The sequence below is a fragment of the Cavia porcellus genome, unplaced genomic scaffold (genome assembly GCF_034190915.1).
Source record: "Cavia porcellus strain 051 isolate PalLab524CR breed Dunkin Hartley unplaced genomic scaffold, mCavPor4.1 scaffold_8, whole genome shotgun sequence".
Taxonomy (NCBI): domain Eukaryota; kingdom Metazoa; phylum Chordata; class Mammalia; order Rodentia; family Caviidae; genus Cavia; species Cavia porcellus.
This window is the reverse complement of record NW_026947491.1, coordinates 83347838-83375306: the sequence shown is the minus strand read 5'-3', so window position 1 is coordinate 83375306 and position 27469 is coordinate 83347838. Positions and strand designations below refer to the sequence as shown.

The window sequence follows — 27469 nt, the reverse complement described above, 5'->3', positions numbered from 1 at the left end:
TTAGCCTAAGCTTAAATCTGAAAAAGAAAACCAGAGAGATGCGTTTCCATTTTTATTTGTTTCCAAATATAAAAAAGTCAAGATCCTTACACCAATTATCTCAAACGGGACCATGCAAAGCAATTCATTGTGTACAACAATCATTTCTCCCCTTCAGTTTTTCTGGTTTATAGTGGCGTGGCTGACAGAAAACTGGATATCCTGTGCTTGGTTGGAAAATACCATCTCTTTACAAAAACATGCAGGGCAGTTCCTACTTTGCCTGTGAGTCAATTTACACTAACTGCTTAATTTCTGTTTATACAGGAGGCACATGGAGCTGAAAGTTAGCTGCCCAGTTTTATTCAGCTATCTCACAAATAAGCACAAAGGACAGTATCAACACGGTAAACTTTGGAGAGTTGAGATAGTAGACATTATTTATCCTTAGTGGATTCAACTATATAGGCCTGGTATTACTGGCTTTTTCTGAACTTCCTTAGGACTTCCCCCCCTCTGATTTTGCTAGACTGCAGAACCCCTCATGGAATTTATGTGTGAGAACTGTATTCTGTTGTATACAAATTTTTGCTAATTGCATAGCCTAACAACAGTTGGGTTTGCTAAATAAATGGTACTACAGAAAATCTTGACCCAAGTGGCACTACTTAGTCCAAATGTTTCTGACCAAAGAAAATTATACAATATTTATAGTCTACAACTTAAGAGATGGCTGACAAACTGTACATTTTTACATGTCAAATACATAGTCCAAGAGTTTATAAAATAAGTTCATGCATTATTACCTAAGAATACCATGTACAAGAAAAATCGCCCTAAGTTCTTGTGACAGCATTTCAGGTGGAAGCAGCCTTATATACAAAAACAATCCAGTTTTTCTGTTAAGTATATAATTTGACGAAGTTTCAGAGATTGCTGAGAAAATCTTAGTCTACTGATGATTGGTAGAAAATGTTGATTTGTGGGATTTGAAATGTTTACTTAAAAAAAAAAAAAAACACCCAGAATTATATAACCTCTGTACAAAGAAAAATATAAAAAATTCTGGATGACCATGCCTGATCACACTACATAATTTAGAGTGGAGCGTCACTGGTTTCTTTCTCATCCCTTTGACAGCATTAATTTGTGAACTATCACTTATATTTAATTTAGCTGCATTCATGACACAAGATCTCATTTTCAAAATGGCACCAATTTTCCTTAAGTGTAAGGACTATATTTTTAGCAGCAATTTTATCTCTAAAGGTGAACAATTTATAGAGCTTATGTTTTAACTTCTACTTCGTACTCACCAGCTGTAATATTTACAAGACTAATGTCTACATTAAAAATTGTTTCAGAAGCCCAATCCCACATCTTCAAAGATTTTGCTTCCTTCCTCATCTCTGACCTCAATGGGGAAGTGTGGGAGTTTCAGACAGGGTGTGTATGTACACTTTAGATGGGACGCCTGATTCTGAGACAAATCCACAACAAGATCATTGTTAAGTACGTTCCAGTGCCCCACAGGCTCTGTGACAAACAGTACTGACAACCTAGAAAGGGTGAGACATTCAAAGGTGCCCTAATACATAAGCCTGTGACAGCTGCAGCAAGGCGGCCTCAGCCCCCACTGGGAGGCAACCACCACTGACTGGTTTAAGAGCCATTTACTTTGAAGGAAAACAGTTCTAAGGTATTCTATGTAAAGAGATTACAGATAAAAGAATTGGCAACTGAGCATGCTAAATAAATTCCATGAAATACAAGTTTCATGACAATGTACTACATGCATTTTGCTAATATTTCCCTAAAAATTAATTAACTATAAAGTTGTATTGCATTTTTAAACCAAACTTTTAGGGGAAATAATTGTCTCTGGTTGATGGTGACAAAATATATGGAAATTCAGACAAATGAATTGACAGAATCCCAATATAGAAACTTAAAAGTTCTCTGTCAAAACAGAGGATCATAATGAAATAGACTGAATCTACAATTTATGAATTAAAATCAGGATCCTATAAAGTTAACTTGGGTAGATGGATTTAAATACCAAAAATATTTTAATTCCAGCTGTAGATTTCTTGAATAAGTTAATGCTGCAAATGAGAAAACAATTTTGGGAGAATTTACCCATTGAGTAGTTTGATCTCTGACAAAATAAGCAACACTGCTTATATGGATAAGAAAAACTGAAAATGCTGCTTAAAAAATGACAACCAAAATAACACTGGGAAAGGGGAGCACAGTTAAGGCATCTAAAAAAAAAATTCCACATGGCTTTGGCTTATTAAAATATTGTACACTTTTTTTTTTTTAAAGAAGATTTGAAAGCATCTGAAAAACATGCAAATTGTTTGAAATTCCTGCATGGCAAATTCAGACAGTTTGCGGGCATCATTCAGATGTTGGCCAAGGACAGTGCGGAGCCTCTCCCTGAGCTGGAGGAGAGTGTGCATCGGGGCAGCCCTCTGACTCTCCCTATCTCACGCTGGATGGCAGCCCAGGGCTCTGTGTGGTGCTCACGAACAAGGCGCTGTTCTCTGGAAGGGATGGGACCGTGGAGTTTCCATTGGTTGGGGAACAACCCAACTTTAACTTTTCCAGATACTCTGCATGTACAGGCTTATGGCACTGGAGAACTTTGATTGCATCTTCTACTTTGAACCACTCTCTTTTCCTTCCTAGAGAACATGAGGACATGGGTTACTATTAAGTCAATTATTAAAAGTACACAAGACCTACTGACACGATCCCCTCACTCTCTGCAATGTAATGTCTTTGTTTTTTAAGAAATGGCTTACATAGTATGCTGGAAAGACTATTAAGGTACATCTTCCCTACTCTGAAACAACTACCCAAAAAACTTAAGATAGAAATTAGATATAACAGTGACTGAAAAGAATTCAGATAACAAAAAGAACTTACCTATATTAACAGAATCTTCCCAATCTTCTAATATTTCAGTGACTGTAAGAACATATACATACGTTCTGTGCTTTCGGTCTTGGTTCTGCTTGAATATAAAAAGAAAAGCATTTTAATTTACAGGTGCTAGCTGTCAAGTTTTCAGGGCAATCCGTGTGGCACGCTGCTGATTGGTACGCTGCTGATGGCAACAGACAGGGGCCTGATGTTGGTATAGAAGGGTTCGTACAGGCAGAAAGTACACGTAAGGAAATGGAACCTCATCACCACTGATGGTGAAATTATCTCCCAGTAATAAACTTCTAAGAATTATATGTCTAATTTTTATAAAGAAAATCTTAAGATGTGAATGGAATCTGTATTAAAACAACTGTATTCCTGTAATTTTTATCCCTCCTTCTACTCCCTGGGCCTTTTCAGTGCTGTGAAAAGCTGCTTCAGTCGGGATCTGTACAGCAAAGCTCCCAGTTCCGTTAGAGCACTTGGGGGATACAAAGTGCACATAAAAGCACAGGCTAGCTATGCTGGCTGGGGCCTCTGCCTTGGCTGTTAGAGAGTATTGAGAATAAATGGCTTTCTTTTCCTTTCTCCTGCCAGTTCCAGTCACTTAGGGATACCTGTAGTGCTAACATTTTGTTTTAAAATGAAATATAGCCTGGGCTGAATAAATACTGTTAACAGAGCTAATGTTTCCTTTTGTTTTTGAAATGGCTTCACTGTGCAGTTTAAGCTGGCCTCAAAGTCAGCAGGATCCTCTTGCCTCAGCTTTCCATCTGCTGGGATTATAGGCGTGAGCCACCATGCCCAGTGGAACACAAATTGGCCTTCACATGAAGGCTCTTATCCTGATTAAATTTAATCATTTATAGTGTTAGGCTTGAAACAACAGCCTTCATTTTTTTTTTTCCTAAATAATTTGAGCAACCACTTCAACTATTAGTTTTGAGAAGGAATAATAACCACAATAAAACATAGGCACGTGTCATGTAAAAATATTTTCATTCTTAAGAATTTTTCTTATTTTTATGTCCAGCAAATCAGTGTTTACTGTAGTGCATTCACAATCACCAAAATAATTTTCACTTAAATTTGCTAAGGGGTTAGATATAGTTTGATGTTTTCTATTAAATAGTATTTTTGAGGTGGGTGTGGTAGTATGTGGCTATTATCCCCGCATTTGGAAGCTGAGGCAGGAGGATCACTGAATTTGAGGCCAGCCTGAGTTACATGAGTTTCTTAAGGCCAGGCTGAACTCTACATGGAGACCTTGTCTCATCCTCCCCTCCGAAAAACAGTATTTGTAAAACAATAGTTACTTTCCAATTATTATAAGCCTTATAATTAGTAAGTTTTCTTCAAAGACCTTGTCACCACAATACAGAGATGTCACTTGTATCACGATATCTAAATCACAGGGAAATCTCGGTGGTTTTTCAGTTTAACCAGGAGATGGTGCTATGGAACTGGGTAAAGTAAGTGCTCAATCTTGGAAAACTGTGAATAATACCTCAAGAACTTTGTTGTAATAACTACTGTACTCTAGTCTGTCATTAATTCTACAAAGTGCTATGCTATACAGCTCGGATTTTTTCCTGAAAGCTTCAAAGTAAAATCTGTATGCTCCAAGAAGACTGGGCTAACCCTTAAGTATTAAGTTGCAAAAAGAGTAAGTTTAAAGTGCCCATGCTCTGGCATACTCTGTAGCCAGGTCTGAAACACTTGAGAACTCCTAATTCTTGGAACCTGACTTCGTCTGTCCTCCATGAAACACCTAACATTTCAAATTCCCTCTCTGAAAATCCAATTTTGCCCTCAGGAATAAGCATTACATGGTATGAGAATTCTATTCCTATGTTTTTTGATAGGGTCTGGCTATGTAATTCAGGCTGGCCTCAAACTGGCTGTGATCTTTCTGCCTCAGCTTCCCAAGTGCTGGGGCTGCACGCACACACCATCTTGCCTGGCGGAAGCTGACTTTCGTTGTCTCCCTACAGTCCTTTAGGGATAGTCATTATGCTGTCTTAATATCTGCTGAGGGGATGACCAGCAACTGATCCTTAGACGGCTCTGCAGGTCAGTACGCAGTGTGGTCTGGACCAAGACTGAGCTTTCTGTGTTGCCCCTCTGCATGTCAAACAAGCAGTCACGCATATTGATGGCAGATGGGAAGATGCCACTCTTACTTACTTTTCTTGATCCTGTGACCAACCTGCCTATTGGTAGTTTTATTTTTCTTATTTTAGAAAAAAAAATCACCTATTCTATGAGCCAAGTGAGATTTAATTTTGTAACTCACCTCAAATATTCCCAGGAGCCTACCCAATTTTCCTCTGACTCCTGCCTGTTAAAAAGATAAAATGCCAAATATTAATTTTTCACGACACTTTTACAAACTATATTCTGGCTCTTTCAGATTTTAAATCTAAACATAACAGACCTTCTCTACACCAAGCCACTATCTTTCAGCTTTGTGAAGACTGCTGCCTGTAGTTTGCTATAAAGCCTCAAGTGGCAAAATCTAACAAACGAAAATCAGACTGCCAATTTGGGCCAAACATCAGAAACGAGAGGCTTTTAAGGATAGACTTCTGCTTTCTTAACTAAAGGCCTCTCTCCTTTTACTGGGGTGCAGGTAGACAGTTCTTTCCGCACAATACCCTTCTGCAGAGTCCTCTTGTTTACCGAGGTATGCAGCCCAACAGTTCTCTGGGGAGCCCCTGCCCCTGCCCGAGGTGTGCTTCCCACAGGAAACTGGTTTCCAAGACCCACTGCTGCAAAACCTTCCCTGACAAGCAGCATGAAAGCACACAGCACACACTTCTGTGGGGACTGGCACTGCTGCTCACTTGTGTTTTTTGTTTTACCTGTCACAAAAGTGAACCCTGTGGTCAAGGAAAAGACAACTAGGGGATCAGGTCGTGTGCCCCTGTGCACAGGATGTGCCACGTGTGCTAAACTTTGAGAAAAAAAGCAACTGGCTTCTCATTCATTTGAGAACTGTAGCACACAATTAACTTCTGTGCAGTCATGTTCACAGCAAAGCCATCATGTTACACACTGATCACTGGTCAAACAAATCTAACAGGCAGTTAGGTACTAATGCAATTTTGGGGGACTTCCACATTGAATTTAGCACTACGTATTTTACCAGGTTGAAAAAATATCTTTTTTTAAGAACTGAAGGTACAGTCCAGTGGCACAGTGCCTGCCTGTCAAGTGTGTGGTTCTGAGTTCAATTGCCAGTACAAAAAAGAAAAAAAAAAGTATCTGTTTAACAAAATAGTATCTATGGTCACATGCCTAAAATGTTGAGTTGGACCACAAAAAAAGCACTGCTGTGATCTGACCCCCCAATATTACATAGTGAAATCCCTCACCTCCTCATAAACTTCCCTCACGGCTGCACCGCCCGGCTCCTCCTCAGGCTCCATTCCGCCTCCTGGGACGATCCACTGGTCTGGATACCGACTGCTACTCACCAGCAGCACCTGCAAGCAACGCCCATGTTCTCAGCCTGAGAAGCACGATGAATGCAAACATTCTCAAGTCTTCTGGGCTATATATAGCTCCTGCCATGTCAGGCCTTCAGTTTTGTCAAAATTACTAAAGGCACGTGTTGTATCACCAAGAAGCATCTGGGGAATTTTGTGAGCACAAAGGCTAAAATCAGCTGGGTGTGGTGGCACATCCTTGTAACCCCAGACTTAGGCTAAAGTGGAATGATGGTCAAGAGTTGAGGCCAACCTGGGCTACATAATCTGTTCAAGGCCAGCCTGGAATACATACAAGATGCTGTCTCCAAATAACAGGCTAAAATCAGAATTCACCATTAACATGGCCACACCAGTAGAGCACTACAGCCTAATGGAATCACTTACAGTACAACTTTCTAATTTTTAGGTATTAACAAAGGCTAAAACCAAAGGTTTTTTTTGTATTTGTTTTTTTTCCAAAGCCCTAGAGTTGAATGTGCTGAGGCTTGTGGTCAGGTCAGTTATAAATTTAAAGAACCTATGTATCTTCCAAATAAGCGTGTATGACTGTTTGTAGGACACCTTGTTCTCTTACCTGGAAGATGTAAGATGTAGTGAAGTTTTTAGTAAAATGAAATGTAAACTTAACCCTTAACGTAAGGTTTAGGTATTACCAACAGGACTTAACATGTTCCCACCAGCTTGGAACGCCAGTGGTGCAAGCATAACTGTCCCATCAGACAGCTTTTGGTGCTGGATGACACCATCCCATGCTGTCCAATGGCTAGCAGAGACAGGTATATGTCAGCGGTGGTCCAGAGCCATCTGGCAGCAAGAAGTAAAAGTTACAGCCTCACCATGAATGTGCTAAGTATCAAAATTAGGAACTAAACTGCCAGAGTTAAGCAAATCTACCAAGTATCAGAAGATAATACGTTTGGACTTGAAAGTATCTGTGACTATACTGATAACTAATGGGTTTCTTTCCGTGGTGCTTTCCAATGCATTAATATCCTCACCAGGGATGTCCAATCTGTGGCCTCTGGCTGGACATGCCCGTGAGAAATAACTATCTTGTCCGCCTGACAGTGCACTACACACCTCAGACACGGGCTGGGCACACGCTGCTGACCATTCCATGATCCATTCTCAACTTACTGAGGTGGACGCACTGCTCAAGAACTAGGCTTGTTTCCAAATGCTACCAGTTGTCCTTGGCTTACAATTTCTCAGGATTGATGATGACATGAAGGAGAAAAGAGACATATCAGAACAGAGTATGCAGTGATTTATTAAAGGTGGGCTAAGAAATTAAGTATAGATAAGACTAATGTAAAAGTTTGGAAAAAGGAAATGATCAGCTAAAACGCTGCTATGGTTCCTTTGTTCAAATTCTACTTTAAACAAGGTGAAACTGGAATTTCAAAACCTTTGAATTCTATCAAAAAAGAGGTGTGGGCCACAGGTGTGAAGCAGGGGTAAAGAACTTGCATGGCTTGATCTCATGACCATTAGAAGCCTGAGTTTGGATCCCTAGATAGCAACCGAACCACCACTCAGAACAGGGTTCCTGAGGCTCTATGGTAACCCATGGCTGTGTCTCAAGACTGGTCCCCAAATATGGGTAAGGGCTCACAGGCTCCTTCTAGCCCCATCAAGTTCTTTCTTCCCCTTTCCCTTGCTCCCTCCAAGTCCCCTTCCTGCTTGCATAGGATCTATCTCCCTCTTTCCTGTTACATAGATTTAATTTTGCTGTTTATACCTGGAGGTTGTTTTGCTTTGTTTTGAGACAGGATATCACTATGTAGTTTCAGGCTGGCCTTGAAATCACAGCACTCTTCTTGCCTCAGCCTCCCTGAGTGCTGGATACAATTTTCAAGTTTGTATGTTTACATTATCTCATTTAACATTATAGTTTCAAAGTGCACAGCTGGGTAACATTCTTGCTACCCAATTCTACACTCTCTAAGCAACTTCACTTAATGGGACCAGTCTAGGTGGCTAGCCACTGGAAACATATCATTTAGTAAAGGAATTTTAAAACCATCAATATTCGATATGTTGGAGCCCCGAAAAATAAAATTGAAAGTGGTATGTGAACAGGGCAATGATTATTATGTTCCTAATTCTCCACAATCGTCTTTAAGAGCATGTTGGGAAACACATTAGTATAGTCTGTGTCTGTTTTTCTGAACATTTAAGCTTCAAAAGTTTGTTTAGGGGGATGGTGCTGGGAATGAAACCTTAACACTGAGCTTTATATTTTGATAGGTACTCCTCTAAATCACTAAAAAGCCCAAGTTGGATTCAACCCTCTGGCTTCACCCTCCCAGAGTGCTCAATGGCCACAAACAAGGCCAGCTTTTAAACTTTAGATTTTAAAACTAAATTTTCATCTACAGGATTTCAAGCAAGGTGTGATTAAGTATTCTTCCAAAAGCCAGAGACTGGAACCCAAATGATCCAGTATCACCCTTTCATAAATTATTTAGGAAGCCTCATGAAACAGACCTACACAAATTATGGGGAAAGGCTTTAGCCTAAAATGTTGTGATGGTTCACCTATAATCCCAGCATGCATTGAGAGGCTGGACGAGAAAATGGCTCCCAGTTCATCCTGGACCACACAGGGAGACTATGTCTCAAAACAAAACCAAACCAAACCATGATTTAGCCTAATCCAAGAATTTTAACATGCTCGGAGTCCCTTGACAGGCTAAGAAAGATTAAATTTGATCAAAAGATCAAACACCTATAAATTTGAATGAGTAATTGTTAAGGTCTAGGAAACATCTATGTGACTAGCTTAGGAAAAGAGATCTTGCTGGGCATGGTGGTACAAGCCTGTAATCCCAATACTCCAGAGGCTGAGACTAGGGAATCTTGTGAGTTTGAGACCAGCGTGGGCTGCAAAGTGAGCCCAAGGCCAGCCTGAACTGCACAGTGATACTGTCTCAAAAAGGGGGGAGGAAGCTCAGCGGCATAAGCACTGCCTTGCAAGCAGGCGGTCGTGAGTTTGATCCCCAGTACCGATTTAAAAAAAAAAAAAAAAAAAAGGCGGGGGAAGAAAGGAAATCTCCTAATAGCCATCTTTCGGGGATGGTAGATTTGAAACCTAGCATATTAAGCCTCTCCTTCTCGTCCCCACCAACAACCCTTCAGATGAAACAGGTCCCTGACTTGCCAAGAATTCCGGCCTGCCCTGAACCCTACTTTTGGACTTGTCATGTTTTTTTAGGCTGTAGAATTACACTCTATGTCACACTGTCATTAGCACCATATGGCTATTTAGATTTAAGACTGGATAAAATATTTATTTATTTGAGACAGGGTCTTGCTTTGTGGTTTGAGCTAGCTTTGAACTCACTTTGTAGCCCACGCTGGTCTCAGACTCACAAAATTCCCTTGCCTCAGCCTCTGGAGTATTGGGATTACAGGCATGTAATCCAGCAAGACTGGATAAATTTAAAAATTGAGTTTCTTTGCCCACTAGTCTTATTTTAGGTGTCCTATATTGTTCAGACACCACAGATCTACGCCTCTGGAAAGGTACATCCCTTTGTGAGACTTACCCTAGTGATTTATTGTCCAAGAACTCTGACATTCCAAAAACATTAAATATGATCAAATCATGAAATGTGTTTTTTTTTTAAATCAGTTTAACTGTGTATTTAATTTATATGGTTTAAAATGATAAAACCACGAAAAAAGAAATAAAACTTTTGTAAATAAGAAAGAGAAGAGGGTTTGAAAGGAGGATAGGAGAATGGGAAAAAAAAATCAATGTGTGTCATATACAGGTACAAATTCCCTAGATGAATGCCATTATTTGTACTTAATATATCCCAATAAACTTAAAAAACTGGAAAACGACCAAAATACTAACTTAAAAAACAGAAATCTGACATATGTGCCCCAGCCTTGAAAACCAGCTCGCTTTATGAAACGCTGCCTACTTATCTGCAAGACTCCATTACAATTCCAATGAGAGCAAGGGCACCCCTGGGGCATCCGGGAAGGTGGTGATTAGGAACAAGATAGAGAGAATGAATGGACTAGGGCACTGCCTGCAAGGGTGCACGGAAATCAGCAGCGCGAGCATGGACAGAGATGAGGATAATTCACACAGCCTCTCTCGCCCCCAGAATAAAAAGATGAAGATTTGGTTTCTGTAGTACTGGGTCCTGGACTCAGCACCTTTACACTGAGTTTCATTCCCAGCCCTTCCTCTTTTGAGACAGGATCCATTAAACTGCCAAGAGGGTCTTGAATTCGAAGTTCTCTTGTCTCAGCCTCCCGGTGCGGTGCGCTGGATGTGTAGGTGTGTGCTACCACACCCTGAGGATGGACAAATTTAATCTGAAGTCAGCTAACAGGGTGAGCAAAGCCATTCTTAGAAACTCACTGGAGTTTACCACAGGCATGAGACAAGGGTGTGGAAACACACAAATCATCCCTAATACTAGATTGATAGAGGCAACAGAAAAATTAACATTGCTTCAGAAGATGTTCATATTTTAATCAGGCAGACTACAGATAGTAATTTCTTAGGCAAGGGGTTAAAATGAACAAATAGGATCTCTCAATACCTTTCTTTTTTTTGAGACAAGAACTCATTACATAGCCCAAACTGGCCTTGAACTCCGTGATCTCCCATATCAGCCTCCCAAGTGCAGGATCACAAGCGTGTGCCACCAGCCCGGGAGCTCAATACTTTCTCAGTATTTTGTAAGCACCTCCTCCTTACTCCCCAAGAACCCTCACACTTGCTCTAGTTCAGCAGGTTTTGAGATGAAAGCCAAATTTATACTCATACATCATTTTATAGTTCCCAGTGTTATAAAGCCATTTTTCCTGCTAAGGAAAGGTTTCCGAAAGTTAAAAAGCCTCGGATTACTGGCAGTTGGGCCTGTGAGTGGTGAGCTACCTGTGCCTGCCACACAGGTCTCTGTGGAACCCTGGAGAAATCAAGTCCAACCTGTAACTCATATCAGGAAACTGCAGGGCTCCTGGATCTAAATTCAAGGCCAGCCTGGGCAACCAAAGGAGAGCATCTCAAAATACAAAGTGCTAGAGACAGCGCTCAGGGCTGGAGGTCCTGACTATTTGGGCCAGTCCCCATTACTACAAAAACAAAATCAGAAAGACGTAAGAGGGCTTCCTGCTGACATCACAGAAATTTGTTACGAAAAACATCAAGTTAAGACTTTTCTCGATCACAGTATTTTTCAAGAACCACTAGAGAAATTCCACTTTAAGAATAATTTTGTAGCCAGGCATGGTGGTTCTAGCATTCTGGTGGCTTAGGCAGGAGGATTGCTGGGAGCTTAAGGCCAGCCGGGGCTACACAGTGAGTTCAAGGTTAGCCTACATTACATGGTGATACCCTATCTCAAAAAAAAAAAAAAAAAAAGTTTTTAGTCTATTCAGCATTGTTTGAAGCCAATTAGTTAACTTTCATTATCAAACTCTTATACTTCTTTTTTTTGTTTGGCACTAGGGCTCAAATTCACGACCACACGCTTACTAGGCAGGTGCTTACTACGCCTAACCCTAACCCTGACCCAGTTGTATTCTTCTAGTTGAGTTTAAAACAAGTAAATCTAATGTCACTAAGTCTTCCCCATTATCAGATGTTTAGAGGCAGCACATCTTTGTTACTACAAATTTAGTTTCCACAAAATTTAAGATCAATGGCCAGGTGTGCTGGTATACACCTGTAATCCCAGGACTTAGGAGGTAGAGGCAGGAAGGTCACTTTACTGAGTTCAAAGCCAGCTTAGACATAGTAAGTTCAAGGCCAGTCAGAACTGCACAGTGACTACCTGTTTCAAAAAAAAAAAAAAAAAGCTTGTATAGTTAACAAGTGAAACTTTTTTTGTATGAATTCTGAGATCCTAGTACTGAGCACAAGTGATTGTTTTTACTGAAATAATTCACATCCTCAGACTCATTATACCTTTTTATGTAAGTCTGTCAGTAAACTGAACTATCAAATGTCTTTTTGTTTTGTTTTTGAAATAAGGTTTCACTGTATAATTCAGGCTGGACTTGAGTTCACTATGTAAGCCAGGGTGGTCTTGAACTCAGAGTGATCCTCCTGGCCTCAGGCATGTGCCACCAGGCCCAGCTAAATGTCTTGTACACATGTGGAAATCTAAAAAAAAAAAATCAAGCCTCAACAAGAGACTCCCCCCGCACAATAAATTAAAAATAAAAAATCCCCCAAAGCATACTAACAGCATCAAACATTTTTGTAATGCCTATCCCCTACACAGAAAGACAGCTAACATGCTAATTAATGCTCTAAAAATGGTACTGCTTAAGTAACAATGCTGAAGACTAAAGGTTCCAGCAAGAAGACACACTAACAACTGACAGAGCTATACATGGTCATTCACAGGGTAACTCCTTTAAGGTATCCATCAAGGCAGCAGGTCTGTCACAGTAGTGACAAGATGACAGATGAAAACAGACATGAAGCCTTCCATCTAAACCAGAGATTTATAAGAAAAAGGTTACATACCCCTCTCCTAAGTTACAGAGCCAAACAAGATTCATACTCAAAGCCCAAAGCCAAGGCTGTTGGAGTGGGGAAAAGCACAACTCCTCCTGGCATGCTCCAGCCTGGCAACCTCCACACTGCGCTCCTATGCAACCCTCCGGCTGCCTTATGCCCTCTCCATGCACCTGACAATGACCAGAACAAAACAGCCTTCCCTGACATGGCTGAGTAGTCACTTCTCACACCTGGCTTCTTCCTAGGTCCCTAAGGGGGTATTCAGTGTCAGTGGTGTAGCTGGACGCTGCCTCGTGTCTTGCAGGATGAAGGTGATGTGTGAACTAGAATGATTTCCAGTAGTGATTCCGGACCTGCGTCAGCCAACAGCTCCTCCTGGCTGAGGATGTGTAAGAGCGCGTTGAACAAAAGTGCAGGCCTGGTCCTCATAACGGGGTTGCTGCCTTCAGGGGTTACGTTGGCCATTCTCTAACAAGTGGCCCCAAATTGCCCTCTGGTTCAGCTTTTACCCCTCAAATTGCTAGAGGTCATAGCTTCTTGCTGAAAACAGCTAAGCACCATAGATCACCTCTTTGCTCAGGGTCACGGGGTAGAAGCTTAGTGATCCCCTTAAATCTAAGAGTTCCTTCTTCTACATACTTAGGAATCAGGGTATCACGAATGACTAAAACTGTACATTAACCTACTTACTTCTACTGCAGCCAACAGTTTCAAAGGAATCTAACCAAAAGTAGGCCAGAGCAGGAGATCAGGAACCTCCACAAGGCACCAACATGGCCACCTCCAAAGACCGCAGGCCTTGTGGCTGCGTTGTGCTCTTGCTCTGTTCTGTGCTACTTTCTGGACTACGAAGACACAGAAGGTCACAAGCAACAGTTGCTTCTCCTGAACTATGCCTAATTTAAAATGGGTGGCATTAGATTGGTAGCGACAGAGGCACAACGGTTAACACGTTCACGACAGGTGAGCCACAAGTCTCGCTGCCAGACAGCTCGGTCCCATCGGGTGGCATGGGATATTCTCATCATGTGGTTCAAGCTGCCAGAAAGGTGATGGATTAGGCACAGTATTCTGAAGTGAGGATACGCTGGTTCACAGTGAGAAAGGCCTGATCATATATTAAGACCCTAAGGACAAGGTGTGTCGGTTCTACACAGGAGCCTCCCACGAACAAAACGGCTCAGCGTGTCCTAACAGGCTGCCCTGTAGGCAGCTCTCTACACGTGGACATTCCCTCTTTGAAAAGACTGCTTTTTCACAGAACTGAATCTTGATGGAAACAGCCTCTTGAAGAAAATCTTTGGTGACTTGAGAACTATAAGCTCCAGAGTACACATATACAAAGACTGCCAAGTCTACCTGTAAATAAAGACACAGCTGGGCGTTGTGGCGCAAGCCTGTAATTCAGCACTCTGGGAGGCTGAGGCAGAACGAGCAGTTTCAGCCCAGCCCAGGCAACCTGGTAGTACCCAGTCTCAAATGTTTTGAAAGGATCGGAGAGGGGCGTGTCAGTGCTTTCTTGTTGTAATCCCAGCAAGCACTGTGGGAGAAAATAAAGCAGGATTCCAGTCTGAGCCCAGCCTGGTGACCTAGTGAGTCAGGGAGACCCTGTCTCAGTAAAAGGGAGAGAGACTGGGGAGGTTAGCTCAGCAGGAAGGCCCTGGGTTCAATCCTTAGTACTGCAAAAAGTGCAAAGATGTGAATGGAGATTTAATATTGTATATGTACTAATATTTTTTTATTAACATTGCCACTGTTTCTATTTAGGGTTTGGTTCTAAGTTTAGTTTTCTCACTCTATCGTTCCCTACCAACTCTTGGCTTTACTGTGATCCTGAGAACTCAGATCCTCAGGAGTATGTACTCAGCATTACAGCAGACCCAGGTATGAGACTCAGTCCATGCCCCTGGGGCTTAAAACTAACTGGAGTTACAAATCCATTGGCAGAGTAGGGTCAGTTCTAGGGCTGCTCTAAGTTAATGCATCCCACTCCTGTGTCTGTGCCCAGGATCAAGTCATTTCTATTTCTCCCTGTGGCAGTCTATACTATTTTGCTGCTCAGTCACTCTCAAGCTTCAATGCACTTGGATCCTAAATGTTCTTCCTTTGTTCAAAAGGAAGAATTCTTTTCCTACCAAGTAAGTTCTCCCTCTTCCATGTATGGTGCTCTGATTTTCAATTGCTTGTTCTATGCTGTCCTACACTGTAGCCCACTAGACCACAGCCCCAAGGCTTGCTCCATTTGGAATGTGTGGTCCCCTATCCCACTCATTCAAAGCCAATTCCAAATGATCCACATTGGATTTGAACCCCAGAGTACCTCAAAACACTTTTATCTTACTGTGCTTTCCTTTTCATCAGTCATAACCTCCTCCACTAACAGAGTATGTTTGTACAGTGCAGAAACCATCTCTGCATTTACTGTTCAGACTCTGCTGTAGCAAATACATTCAGTGCAACGCGTTTCTAGTTATCTACTTGTATTGTTATCTTTGCTACCCAAGCACAGTGTCCCAGTTACTCTACATACGGTAATTTGTGGCCTTTTCTGGAAGCTCAACTATCAAAAATAAGGGTGGTTCCCCACAGAAATAATTATCTAGAAAGGTTGGTCAGATAAACAGAAGACTTAAAAACCTTGGGCTCAAAAGGCTTCCATGACCTTGGGACAAGTTACTCTTGCTAATTTCTTGCTATACAAATGCTAACAAGACTACAAAGGAGATTTCAAAGCCAGCAGGAACCACAGAGATCCTGTCTCAAAAAGAGAAAATCCTCTGTATCAGAAAAGTTAATAAAATTGATGAATGTTAAAACAAAAAAATGAATGCTAACACTTATATACCTCAAAGAAAGGTATATACGGGAAAGGTAACACGGGAAAAATATAAAGCTACTCAAAAGAAAATGAGTCCACTGTTAGAACAACCTTCTTTCCTTAGAACTACTTGTTCTAAAGTTAAGGACTTACTGAGAACGCGTCCCTTCACGCAGTACAGAAAGGTCGGGTTAGACACCTACCTGTTCAGGGTCAAACAGCAATTATTCCTGCTATTTTAATTTATACTCATCATTAAAACATGTATTTAAAATATCCCAACCAGGATCTAGATGTTCTGAAGCCAGGAAAAACATGTCTTACTTACTAGGTAAAGAGGTGGGTCTGAGCTGGTTTGTATCCTATCCTTGGAAGGCTAGCAATGTAATTACAGAGTGGAAGCAAATCCATAGCTTTCCTGGACATCTTCCCCTTTTGCTAAGAGTTTATACTGTAATTACACAATAGAAAGTGCCTGGACCATACACAGCCACAGAAGTGATTCTGGAGAGCTAAAACCAGATGTTAAAGCTGGTTGTGCATTTTTCTTAGAGAATTCCAGTCTTCCCCTCAGAGCATATCCTCGCAAGCTGATAAGCTGATTCACTTCATTCTCAACCTACCACTGATAGTTTTACATAATGCATTTCTCTAATCTCAAAATCTTGTTTCTTCATTTAATCTAATGGCAATAGTCTCTTGTACACTTAATAGTTATTTTACAGTAGAAACAACTTCCTGGCCTTTTTTTTTTTTTGGACTGTGCTGGGATCAAACCCAAGGACTCCCCATCTTTCAGTAATGCGCTACCACTGAGTTACACCCTCAGCCTCCAGGCAGAATAATTGCCACACACAAAACAATCCATGTATCTCCTAAGGTAATTCCTGAAGCTCTTGTTAGAATTTTTCCTTTGCCATACACACAGCATGGACTATTCAATTTCCTTCCATTGCTTTTATTTTTCCCTAGAGTCTTTTATGTTCACAAAGCCTTAACTTCCAAATTCACATCATGGCAAGACTTCAAAGGTGGCACTTTCAGAAAGACTTTGAGGCTCTGCCTCCCAAAATCTCACTCATTCAACAATCAGTGAGCATCCAATTGCCAGGCCCAGGCTGTGTGCCAGGAGCTCAGCACCAGGGGTGGGGACTGGACTCTGGATTTTGACAATTCCACTTCCTAACTGTGTCACCTGGGCACCAAACTTAGGTTCTGCACTCTCTCCCCACCAATAAAACAGGAATACTCACCACTACTTCCAAGTGTTAAAGCATTAAATGTCACAACTGTTCTCTGGCTGTATTAAGAGTATTGTAAAACTCTCAGCTAAGGACACAGCTCTTCTTGGGAAGGCCCTAATCGTTTTTCTTTTTTTGGCAGAATTTAATGCTGGATGGCTCTGTTCACTTTGTAAATGTTAACCCCCCTGCCCTGCAGTTTCTATGTCCCCTAAGGAGTCCCATCTCAAAGCCACTCTTTCTCTGGAAACTTCTTCAGGATTTCAGTTTAACACTAATGGCCTCGGAATGAGTAATGATCAACCAACCTAAGTGACTCGTTTCTTTAAAAAAAAAAAGGCCAAAGGAGTTTCAGAAAGGGTAATTTTCAAGCACATGACTTTTGTTAACGTAAGAACAACTAAGCCACCGAGGGTAGACTGTCATAGTTACAGCGCCCAGCAATAAGGAAGCCATTCGGTGTTCCATCTCCAGTTTCAGCCTGCATTTTACTGGACACATCTGGTTATGAAAGAGAGAAGATTAACTTCTTCCCTCTCATTTTTATGCCCGGCAATGCGAAAAGATTTTATCAGCTACCAGATGACTACTTACTCTGTCACATCGAAAACAGTGAGCCGTTTAGAAATTAAATAAACGCAACCTAACTAAAAACCGAGAAACTCTAGGCACCTTCCTGAGAAGCTCAGTGCAGTGGTAAGCGAGAGCACCCTGACCGCTTCCTCTTAGCACAGGCCCGGTTCCTCCCCGGAGGTCCCCGAGCGAAGCAGCCTGGAGCAAGGCGCCAAGCGCCCGAGTCCGCTCTGAAAATGGCAACCGTGCCCGCATCTCGCCCAGTTTATCCCTCCTGGCATCGCTCCGCCTCGCTCCCTAGCTATCTCTCGTCGGTCGGGAAACTTTCCAGGAGGAGGCTGCTTTTTCGAAAATGCAACAGAATTACGCCGACGGCTGGTGAGGCCCTGGGTCCTCTCAGAGGGGAGGGCAGGGGTTTGACGTTAGCGCCCGGGGACCGATCGCCGCCCCGCTCACGCCATTTCGGCCCCGGTCGGCGGCGAAGGCGCGCGGCGCTAGCGGCTAAGATGGTGCCTCCCTCCCGCTGGGGACCCACCCGACCCGGCCAGGCCCAGCCCGGCCCGGCCCTTTGTCTCCTCTCCCGCTGGAGCAGGAAGGAGCGCGGGCCCGCCGCCGCGGCTCCGAGCGCGCCTCACCTCGTCCTCCTGCTCGCTGCGGAAGCACAGGCACGCCGCCCGCTTCTTGAATCCCTCGCGGTCGTAGGTCCGCGTCTGGTTGGGCTTGAACTTCATCATAGAGGCGGGCGCCGGCGGCCGCCGCCACCCCGCCGGGCAGCGGGGCGAGGGCGAGTCGGGGCGGCGGCGCGCGAGGGGCGGCGAGGCCGGTCAGCCCCGGGGCCGTCGGCCGCTCCGATGCGGTGCGGGACGCGGGACGCGGGCGCGGGTCACTGGAGTCTGAGTGCCGGGAGGAAAGCGCCGCCGCTGCTCCGACGTCTGCCGCTCTCCATGGAGCCCGCCACCACCGCCGCCTCAGCTCCCTGCCGCTCCTGCTACTGCTGCTGCCGCCGCCTTGAGCGGAGAAAGCGCGAGGCTCACGACGCGAGGCTCGCGCAGGGAGGAGACAGTTGCGAGAAACCGCGCCGAGCCAGCAGCGGCGCCGCGACGGCTGAGCACCGCCCCCTCCGCTCTTATTTATACTGCCTCCGGCCCCGCCCCCCCCCCAACGGCGCGCGCCCTCGCGCCTGCGCGTCCCAACCTCTGCGGCGGGGAGAGGCGGTGCAGAGCGGCGAGGATGCGGCCTCGGCCTCCGGGTGGGCGGAGCCGCGTGCTCTGGGCTCGGAGTTGGCGGGACCTTGCGGCTGGTGCTCGAGCAGACTTGGGGTAACAAAGCCTTGGGCATGGACGTGCGTGGATGGAAGCCAAGCCTTGCCGCCTCCCTGGTTGAGTCCCGCGCCAGTCCCCCGGGGATCCTTGACCCCAGCGCCGTAGAGGGCGCCTGACCACCGCATCCTCCGCCGAGCAGGAAGTGCGGGCGCCTGGCGCTCACTGTGCGGCGTGGCAGGGACCCCGGAGCGGCAGGCATCCAGCTGCCCTCAGCTGCCCGTCCTGGGCCTTCTCCTGAACCCCCTTGTTTATTTCCCTGGAAGGCAAATTCTCTGTCTCTTCCCAGCTCAAGCTTCAACAAGTCTTTGCCACCACTAGAGCATCCCGCATTGTCTCACCCTCCTGGATGAGCTCAGTGTCACCTCTCAGCCCCTGCTTTTGCCCTTTAAGCGCCCAGGCAGTTTAAGTCCTGCACCAGATTGGCTTTTCACTCCTGAGGGCCTCGAGGTGCCAGGTCTGGCCTCTAACAAAAGCAGTCAAGCGCTTTCCAGGAATGTAGGACCCAAGAGCAGGCAGTCAAATGGCAATCAGGAACAGGGGCAAAAAGATGACACTTGATCTTACCTGTAATCCCCTGCACTTGAGAGACTGAAACAGGAGGATCGCTGCAATCCCTACCAAAACCTTCTGAGTACATTGGATTAGAGACATGAGCCTGTGATGTTTTTGCTTTAGAGACAGTCTCGAAATGTGGTTCAGGCAGGTCTTGAACTCACTATGATTTTTTGTTTTGTTTTTTGAGATAGAGTTTGCTTTGTAGTTCAGGCTGGACTTGAACTTGCTATATAGGCCTTTAGCTCATGTCGATCCTCCTGTCTCAATCTACGAGGCCTGGGATTGTAGTCATGTGCCACCATGCGAGCTTGGCCTTGAACTCACTGTGTAGCCCAGGCTGCTGCTCTCAAACTCACAGTGATCCTTCTGCCTCTGTGGTTTCCAGCATCTTGCACAAGGCTGACCTACAATACCACAGCAAGTCTCAAAGTGTTCTGAAACTGTAACAACACAACATGTTATTAGCAAGGTCATTTTCACTGGAACAATGTCCTTTTCTTTTCCAGTAAACACTAGAAGAGTATGGAAAGATGCTCAGAAAAAGCTCCAGATTTTTTTTTTTTTTTTGAGACAGGGTTTCAGTATGTAGCCCAAGGTGTCCTCAAACTCCTATGGACCCTCCTGCCTCAGCCTCTCTAATGTTGGAATCACAGGCGTGTGGCATCATACCTGGGAAGCTCTGGATTTGAAAAAATTTGTTATTTTATTTGAGGTGCTGGAGATTGAAGCCAGGGCCTTGTGCAACATCTCAGAGTTACACCCTGAGCCCCAAGCTCGAGATTCTAACACTATAGAGAAAAGGGATGTAACAGAAAAGAAATGCTGTAATGAATTATTTGATAATATGAGCAGTAACTTCCACTATGTATTACACTGTTTATCAGGTGTTTTGCTTGTTTGTGTTTTGCAGGCATTTGAGAGAGACTCTAACAGGCAAGGAAGGCAAGGAAGCTTTTTAGACCCAAGGAGAAGGACTCGAGAAAGACAAGGCCAGGACTTGGTCCTCCTGCGTCTGTTGCTCACTGTCAGTTAATGCAGGCCCAGCCCCAAACACCCAGTTTAGTGCCGTTTAACACGCATCACACATCGGAAGCGAGCTCTGGCTCGGTTCAGAGTTGAGATCATATCCAGCCAGATTGCATCGGAGATAGACGCTGGCTTGTTTTTCCTTGCCAGGGCCAGTAGGGACTGGGCTACACCGGCTGGATCACTCGGGGATCAGAGTCCAGTTTCAGACTAATCTCTGTTGAGTTCGTTCGCCAACGGATTGTCTTACTGGAACTGATTATCCACAGGGCTGTGGCACACATGATTTTCAAGTTTCCTAACTTTCAGAGAAGGAGAGGGACAAGCTGCCTTGCACCGGGGTGTGACGCTCATGGCACAGGCTTGCTGTCTTGTCTTGCAGGAAATCCCTTGTCTTAGTAAGGCTGTGATGATGACAGGTGACCCCTCCCGCTTGTCTTTCCAAAGAAAAATAAAAGGTACTCCTTACTGCGCATGCGCAGGATTAATACCTTCTGATTGCGGCTCACTGTCCACAGGCTGGTAACCCTAGGGCAGCTTCTGTCTTTGCAACGTGAGTTCTAAACTCCAGCATTGCACTCCTGTGACCTCTTCCTGCCCTTTCTATTATTACCTAGTGGTTAATTACTCTGTCAGTGCTGCATTCGTACACGCAAATTTCTTTTGACCCTAAAACAAAACAAAACAACAACAAAAAGAATTTAGGGCTAGGTATGGTGGTGCACACCTGTAATCCCAACACTCGGGAGGCTGAGGCAGGAGGGTTGCTGCGAGTTCCAGGACAGGCTGTGCTACATAGTGAGTCAAGACTGAACTGGACTGTATAGCAAGTCCGTGTCTCAAAAAAAAAAAAAAAAAAAATGTAATTGAACTTGGGTCGTTTTAGAGAGGGAGATCGAGGTGAGAAATGGAAGTCCGGGTTAATATTTTATTTACTCTAACTTTTTTTTTTGTACTGGAATTCAAACTCATGACCTCATGATTGACAGGCAGGCACTTACGCCACTGAGCTAAATCCCCAGCCTCACGTTTCTCTTTTACAAATGCACTGAGGAGAATGGAATGGATGAACGTTGCAAAAGGTCTTAAATTAAAAGTTTAGGGTTAAAAATTATAAAAATAGCCAATCAACCCAACTGGCATTTAAGCTTTATTACTTTGAAACTTTTAAACAAGTTTTTTGGATTTTTGAGACAAGGTCTCTTCCAGGAAGTCCTCCTATCTCAGCCCTCCCAGAGCTGGGGTTACAGGCTTGGGCCACCACGCCCAGCAGGTTTGATTCTTTATAATTGCTTTCATTGGAATAAAGAAATGATCCGGGTGTGGAGATGCACACCTATAATCCCAGAGAGGTGAGGCTGAGGCAGAAGGAGCATAAACTTTAGGCCAGCCTGGGCTACTTAGTGAGTCTCTGTCTCAGTAAAACCAAACCAAAACAAAACCCACTCTACTTTCAGATTTAAGACATTCGTATCTTCCCAGTTCCTGTTTGCTGAGCACTGGGTTTCTCAAACAGGGGCCTGGGTCGGGGGGCTGCCAGGTGTTTGTGGGACTGGGCGCTGGGCTCCTTATCACCCAGGAGGTGTCTGGCCGGTCTATCTATCACAGAGCATGAGTCTGCATTTCTACTGCCTCTGCGGCTGGCGATTGGGAAGTGCTGCTTCATTTGGAGATGGTTGTTTTTGCCACATAATTCATTTTTCATTCACAGATAAGGGCCAAAAAGAAAATGGGAAAACCTTTTGCCCATACATGACAAGTTATCCAGTAACAATACATGAACCTTTTGACAAGCTAGGTCTAATAAACGAAACAAAAAACAAAAACAAATCAAAAAGATTTAAGGACAATCTTTTGGTTCTAGATCTGTAAACCCATTGATTACTTGGACATTAGGCAACTACTATTGGTTTGGGGAGGGTGATGCTCCAAACGGAGAGTCTTTGTCTTTACAAGACCTATACTGTACTAAAGATATTTGTAGTGCTATTTCCTTCAAAATCTAGGTTTCTGGGGATGGAGGAAATGAGAGAGAATATGAAGAGATCCGATTGCCCTTGAACTGATTATTGTTGAGATTTAAGATACAGGTGCATAAGGATGCTGAGTTTTTGACACAATAAAAGAGAGAATATAAAGTTAAAAATAGCCTTTATTTTAAGGATGGGGAGAGAACTCCATGACCGCCAGAGCCTGGCTTTCTCTGCCGGAAACGAGGGGCGTGGGATATACATATAATTTCCGACTGGGGTGGCGCTTAGGATGGGCATTGCTGACGTGGAGCAGCTGATTGGAGTTTTCTTCCTGGGCAAACAGGAAGGGGAATTGCAATTAAGGCTGAGGAAGAAGCCGGAAGTGGGAGGCTTCTCGCTTGGTCTTCCGCCTCGTTAGACCACCACCGTAAGTTTTACTGAGGCAAGAACCTTTCAGATGCATTATATTTTATTATTTTACTTTATTTTAATTTATTTTTGTTTTTAGAGACAAGGTCTCACTATGTAAATTCATACTGGCCTCAGACTTGAAGCAGTCCTCCTCACTCAGCTTCCTGAGTGCTGGAATTATAAGCATGAGCTATCATACCCAAATGGATGCATTGTAATTTAAAACATATCTTTGAGATTTCTTAAAATAAAAACACTTTAAAATTTGAATTATAGAGGCAGGCATGATGGGTCATGCCTATAATCCTAGCACTCGGGAGGCTGAGTCAGGAAGATTACCAAGAATTTCAGGCCACCCTGAAAGACATAGACACTCTCAACTTCTCTCCAGCAAAAGCCCCACCTAGGATTGCATGAGGTTTTGGGGGAGATCAAGACATAAACCATAACACTCTGAGAGACCACCTAGGTGCAGGGTTCAGGAGCAAGATGCTGTAGTTATAGGCTAATCACATGCTTGAAAACCAGAATCCATAATTAAGTACAAAAGAAAATGTTTGGAACGGGGAAAAGGAACAGAAACACAACAAGCACAAAAGCAGTCAGTACATGTTGCTTGGAAAGGAATTGCTTTTAGAGTTGAGGAAAATAAGTTTTTCATTAGTGATTATATACTGTGGGGTGAGTTAATGTCTCTGAGTTACCTAATAGTATATGATGGCTCCACTCTCCTTCCTAAGAGCTCTCACTACATCTTTCAAAAGAGCAGGAAGGAGCAGGGTATAGTGACACATGCCTGTAATCTCAGTACTCAGGAGGCTGAGGCAGGAGAATCACTGCAAGTTCAAGGCCAACCTGGGCTACAAAGTGAGCTCAAGGCAAGCCTGAGCTGCACGGCAAGACCCTGTCTCAAAACAAACAGAAAAATTAAAACAGTTTATAAAAGATTTGAGATGATGGACACCTGCTTTCTATTACCTACTTATTCTTAGTTACTACATTTATAAATCATGTCTGAGGCAAACAAATGAACATACACACCATTCTTTTTTACAAACTACTAATGTTTGTAACCATATCATATAAATGCAGATTAGGGCCAAGATGTTCCACAGAACAATTTTATAGTTTACAGAATAAAAACAATTTACTTCAAAGATTGGCTGGTAGTGTGAAGGGTTCTCATGGAACAGGAGGCAACTTTATTTCTGTCTGATACAAACAATGTGGCATGCTGCTTGCAGGATACAAAAGAAATAAGAGATAGCTTTTAACTACAAAATGATTGCAATCTTTTGGGGAAACAGGAAACATTGTAGGCTACACAGCAACAGAAAGTATTAAACTGGTTATAACCAAGTGCTGCATTGTAATCACACTGACAGGGTAGGGGAAAGGCTTCCAAAGGGCTCTTAAACAGTAACTCATCCAGGGGCCGCACACACACACCTGGGTGAACAACATTCAAAGTCATTTTTATTTCCTATTTTAAAGATAAATCAATGCTATATTAAAGCATGATATGTAGTGGGCTGTTCACTTTCAGGCGTATGACCTCTGAATCTTTGACATTTCACTTTAATAATAAAATCATCCCTACACTCATACATTTTAGATGGGCGACTTTTTTCAGGATAAGCTTTTGTGTATCTGGTCATTAAAAAAAAGAGATTGTGCTTCCTTACCTAAAAGGAGTTGGTAATGTTAAAATCAATATCCACTGCTAAAATCAATATCAATATCCACTGTGGTGGCACATGCCTGGAATCCCAGGGCTCTGAGGGGCTGAGGCAGGAGCATTCGAGTTCAAACCCATTCTGGGCAACTTAGCAATTTAATGAGACCCTGTTTCAAATGAAACAAAACAATGACAACCAAACAAAATCAAAACCAAAATAAAACAGTAACACAAAACCAACAACCAAAAATCAAACTTAAAAAGAGCTGCAGATGTAATTCAATGTGAAGACGTTGGGTTCAATTCTTAGTATGGATGGGGAAAAATACACACACACACACACACACACACACACAGTATATTATATATATATTTCTGTCTGATACAAACAATCTGAGTATATATTTGTGCATAGCATACATTTTTTCCCACATTTTGTTTTGGAAGACACAGTCTTGCTATACGTTCTAGGCTGGCCGTGAAGTCACTATGTAGCCCAGGCTGAACTTAAAGTCTTCCATCCAAGTACCAACCAGGCCCGACCCTGCTTAGCTTCTGAGATCAGATGCGATCAGGTGCATTCAGGGTGGTTATAGCCATAGACTGCTGACCCTGAAATCATAGCAATCTTACCTCCGTCTTCCCAGTGCTGGGATTATAGGTGTGCGTGGAAAATGGGGTTTTTAGAAGACAAACTCCTGTATCCCCTTCTTTAAAAAAGGGTTCTCAAATGCATCTTACGAAGTGATACTTGGCCACCACTCTTGGGCTGGTTAAATCTCAATAGCATACAAAAGACAAATGACTTAGAGAAAGGACACTCAGGGTGCACAGGAGATTACTACGAGCAAATGATTGTTTCAGTTATTTGTTTAAAAGTGTTGACTGAAACTGGCCTGGTGGCTCACGCCTCTAATCCCAGCACTAGGGAGGCTGAGGTGGTAGGATCGTCGCGAGTTCGACACCAGCCTGGGCTACAAAGTGAGCTCAAGGCCAGCATGAACTGCATAGCGAAATCCTGTTTAAAAAAAAAAAAAAAGTGTTGACTGGATGTAATAGTTCATGTCTTTAGTTCCAGCATTTAGGAGGCTGAGTCAGGATGCTTGCCAGAAATTTGAGGCCAGCCTGGGCTATACAGACCTTGTCTTAAAAAACCAAAAAAGGAAAGAAAAAAAGGAAGAAAGAAAAAGAAAAGTAGGAAAAGAAATGTGTTCTGCAGACCAAATTTGGGCCAAGTAAAAGTAAAAAAAAAATACACTCTACAGCGTGAGATTGGCCTGCTTTGAGAGAGAACACAGTGCCCTGAAATATATTATTCTTGAGGAAATTTCAGGGTATTTCCTGCTTTTGTCCGTAATTCAGTGATAGTGTACCTGTTTTTCTTGGCTAAAGAAAACTAATGACTGAAACGCTTCCTCACTGCAGCTGTGTGCCCTTCCTCCAAGAGTTCTTGTTTGCTCATTGCTGGTACTGGGAAGTTTTGTGTGTGTGCTTTCTCTTGCTCTGGAGCTTGAACCCCAGGATGCTGTGCTGCTGGGGTTCATCTCCAGGCTTCTGCATGCAGGGAACAGGGGTGCGTGAGGCCAAACGTACAGTCCTCCTGCCTCAGCCTCCTTCAGTCTGGGATTGCAGCTGTGCACCACCATGCCTGGCTTGATGGAGAGATTTTATTTTATTTTATTTTTTGTCTTTTTGAGACAGGGTCTTGCTGTGTAGATCAGGCTGGCCTCAAGCTCACTTTGTAGCCCAGGCTGATCTTGAACTCGCAACGATCCTCCTGCCTCAGCCTCCCGAGTTCTGGAGTTACAGGCATAAGCTACCACACTTGGCCAATGGAGAGATTTTTTTAAACGGTGCAAATCTAGTCAGACACAGTGGCAGGCACCCATAATCCCAGCACTCACGAGGCCGAGGTAGAGGAGATTTTAAAGTCAAATCCTTCCTGGGCAATTTAGAGACTTAGTGAGTTTTAAAATGTAGTATTATTATTCTCTTACTCGATTATGATTTTAAAATAACATTAAAAAAAGACAGAGACAGCCCAGTGTGAAGACCTCGTGTTCAATCCCAGTAACAAAAAAATAAAAACTAAAAGGGGAAAAAAGATTGACAGTCATGCTATATAATCCAAATTATGGGCTCAGTGGCATAAGTGCTTACCTGGCAAGCGCAAGGTCCTGAGTTTGATTCCTGGTGTGAAAAAAATTTCCACTATTCAAGCAGTAGAAGACAAATGACCACATAAATTAGGATTTATCCACTTTAAGAAGTACTATGTAGCTATAAAAAATAAGGTTCAGCTTGTTACAAAGTTGCCTTCTAAGTATAAAAGGCTGTACATACAATGCAATCACAACCATAGGAAAATGCTAACATAAGAATGGACACTGCCTGTGGGGTGCACACCTTTAATCTGAGTGCTCATGAGGCTGAGGCAGGAGGGTTGCTGTGAGCTGGAAGCCAGCCTGGGCTACATAGTGACATCTCCTCTCAAAAAACCGTAGAAAAGCAAAACCCAAGAGCAGTAATCATTGAACTCCAGGCTCTGGGAGGCGCTGGCGCAGTGACTGAGTTCACTCCAGGTCGCTCAGCTGCAGAGCTCGCCCGTTAGCTGCACAGCAGGAAGTGGTGCTGTCCCACCGCTCTGGGGTTCACTCCATTTGGTCTCACTGACAAGCACGGTCACCTGGAAACCCTCAGGTCGCCCATCCCTTCGTCCCCCACGTCTCTCTCCTTTGCACCTTCTGATGTGATTTTTCTGCCTTCCTGACAGCCTGAATCAGCAAGCAGAAAGAGAACAGCCTGGTGTCTCCAAGGTGCGGGAGGGCTCGTCCTCCCTTTCTTCTTCCTCCCTTCCCTCCTTCCTCCTTCCTTTCTTCCCTCTCGGTAGGCAGGTGAGCCTCAGCCTTCCGGGCGAGTTCTGAGAAACAGAACTATTTCCTGCCGCTGAGCCTCAGCTACTGTAG

The 27469-nt window shown here is 43.5% G+C and overlaps 1 protein-coding gene across 4 annotated transcripts; it reads right to left on the bottom strand.

The window, feature by feature from the left end:
* Positions 1 to 39: 39 nt before the first annotated feature.
* Nudt4 (nudix hydrolase 4) lies at positions 40 to 18891 on the bottom strand. 4 transcript variants are annotated; one of them, XM_063255296.1, is made up of 5 exons: positions 18174 to 18413; positions 6291 to 6401; positions 5210 to 5254; positions 2914 to 3001; positions 40 to 2669 (listed from the first exon to the last, which is right to left on the bottom strand). In XM_063255296.1, exons 1-5 carry the CDS (start codon positions 18270 to 18272, stop codon positions 2467 to 2469), a joined length of 546 nt encoding a protein of 181 aa, XP_063111366.1. In that variant the 5' UTR covers positions 18273 to 18413; the 3' UTR covers positions 40 to 2466. The 4 variants fall into 4 exon arrangements, 2 of the variants coding, with proteins under 2 accessions (XP_063111366.1, XP_063111367.1); XM_063255297.1 differs by having other exon boundaries at positions 2914 to 2998; positions 18174 to 18412; XR_010049424.1 differs by lacking the exon at positions 40 to 2669 and having other exon boundaries at positions 2910 to 3001; positions 18174 to 18891.
* Positions 18892 to 27469: the final 8578 nt, after the last annotated feature.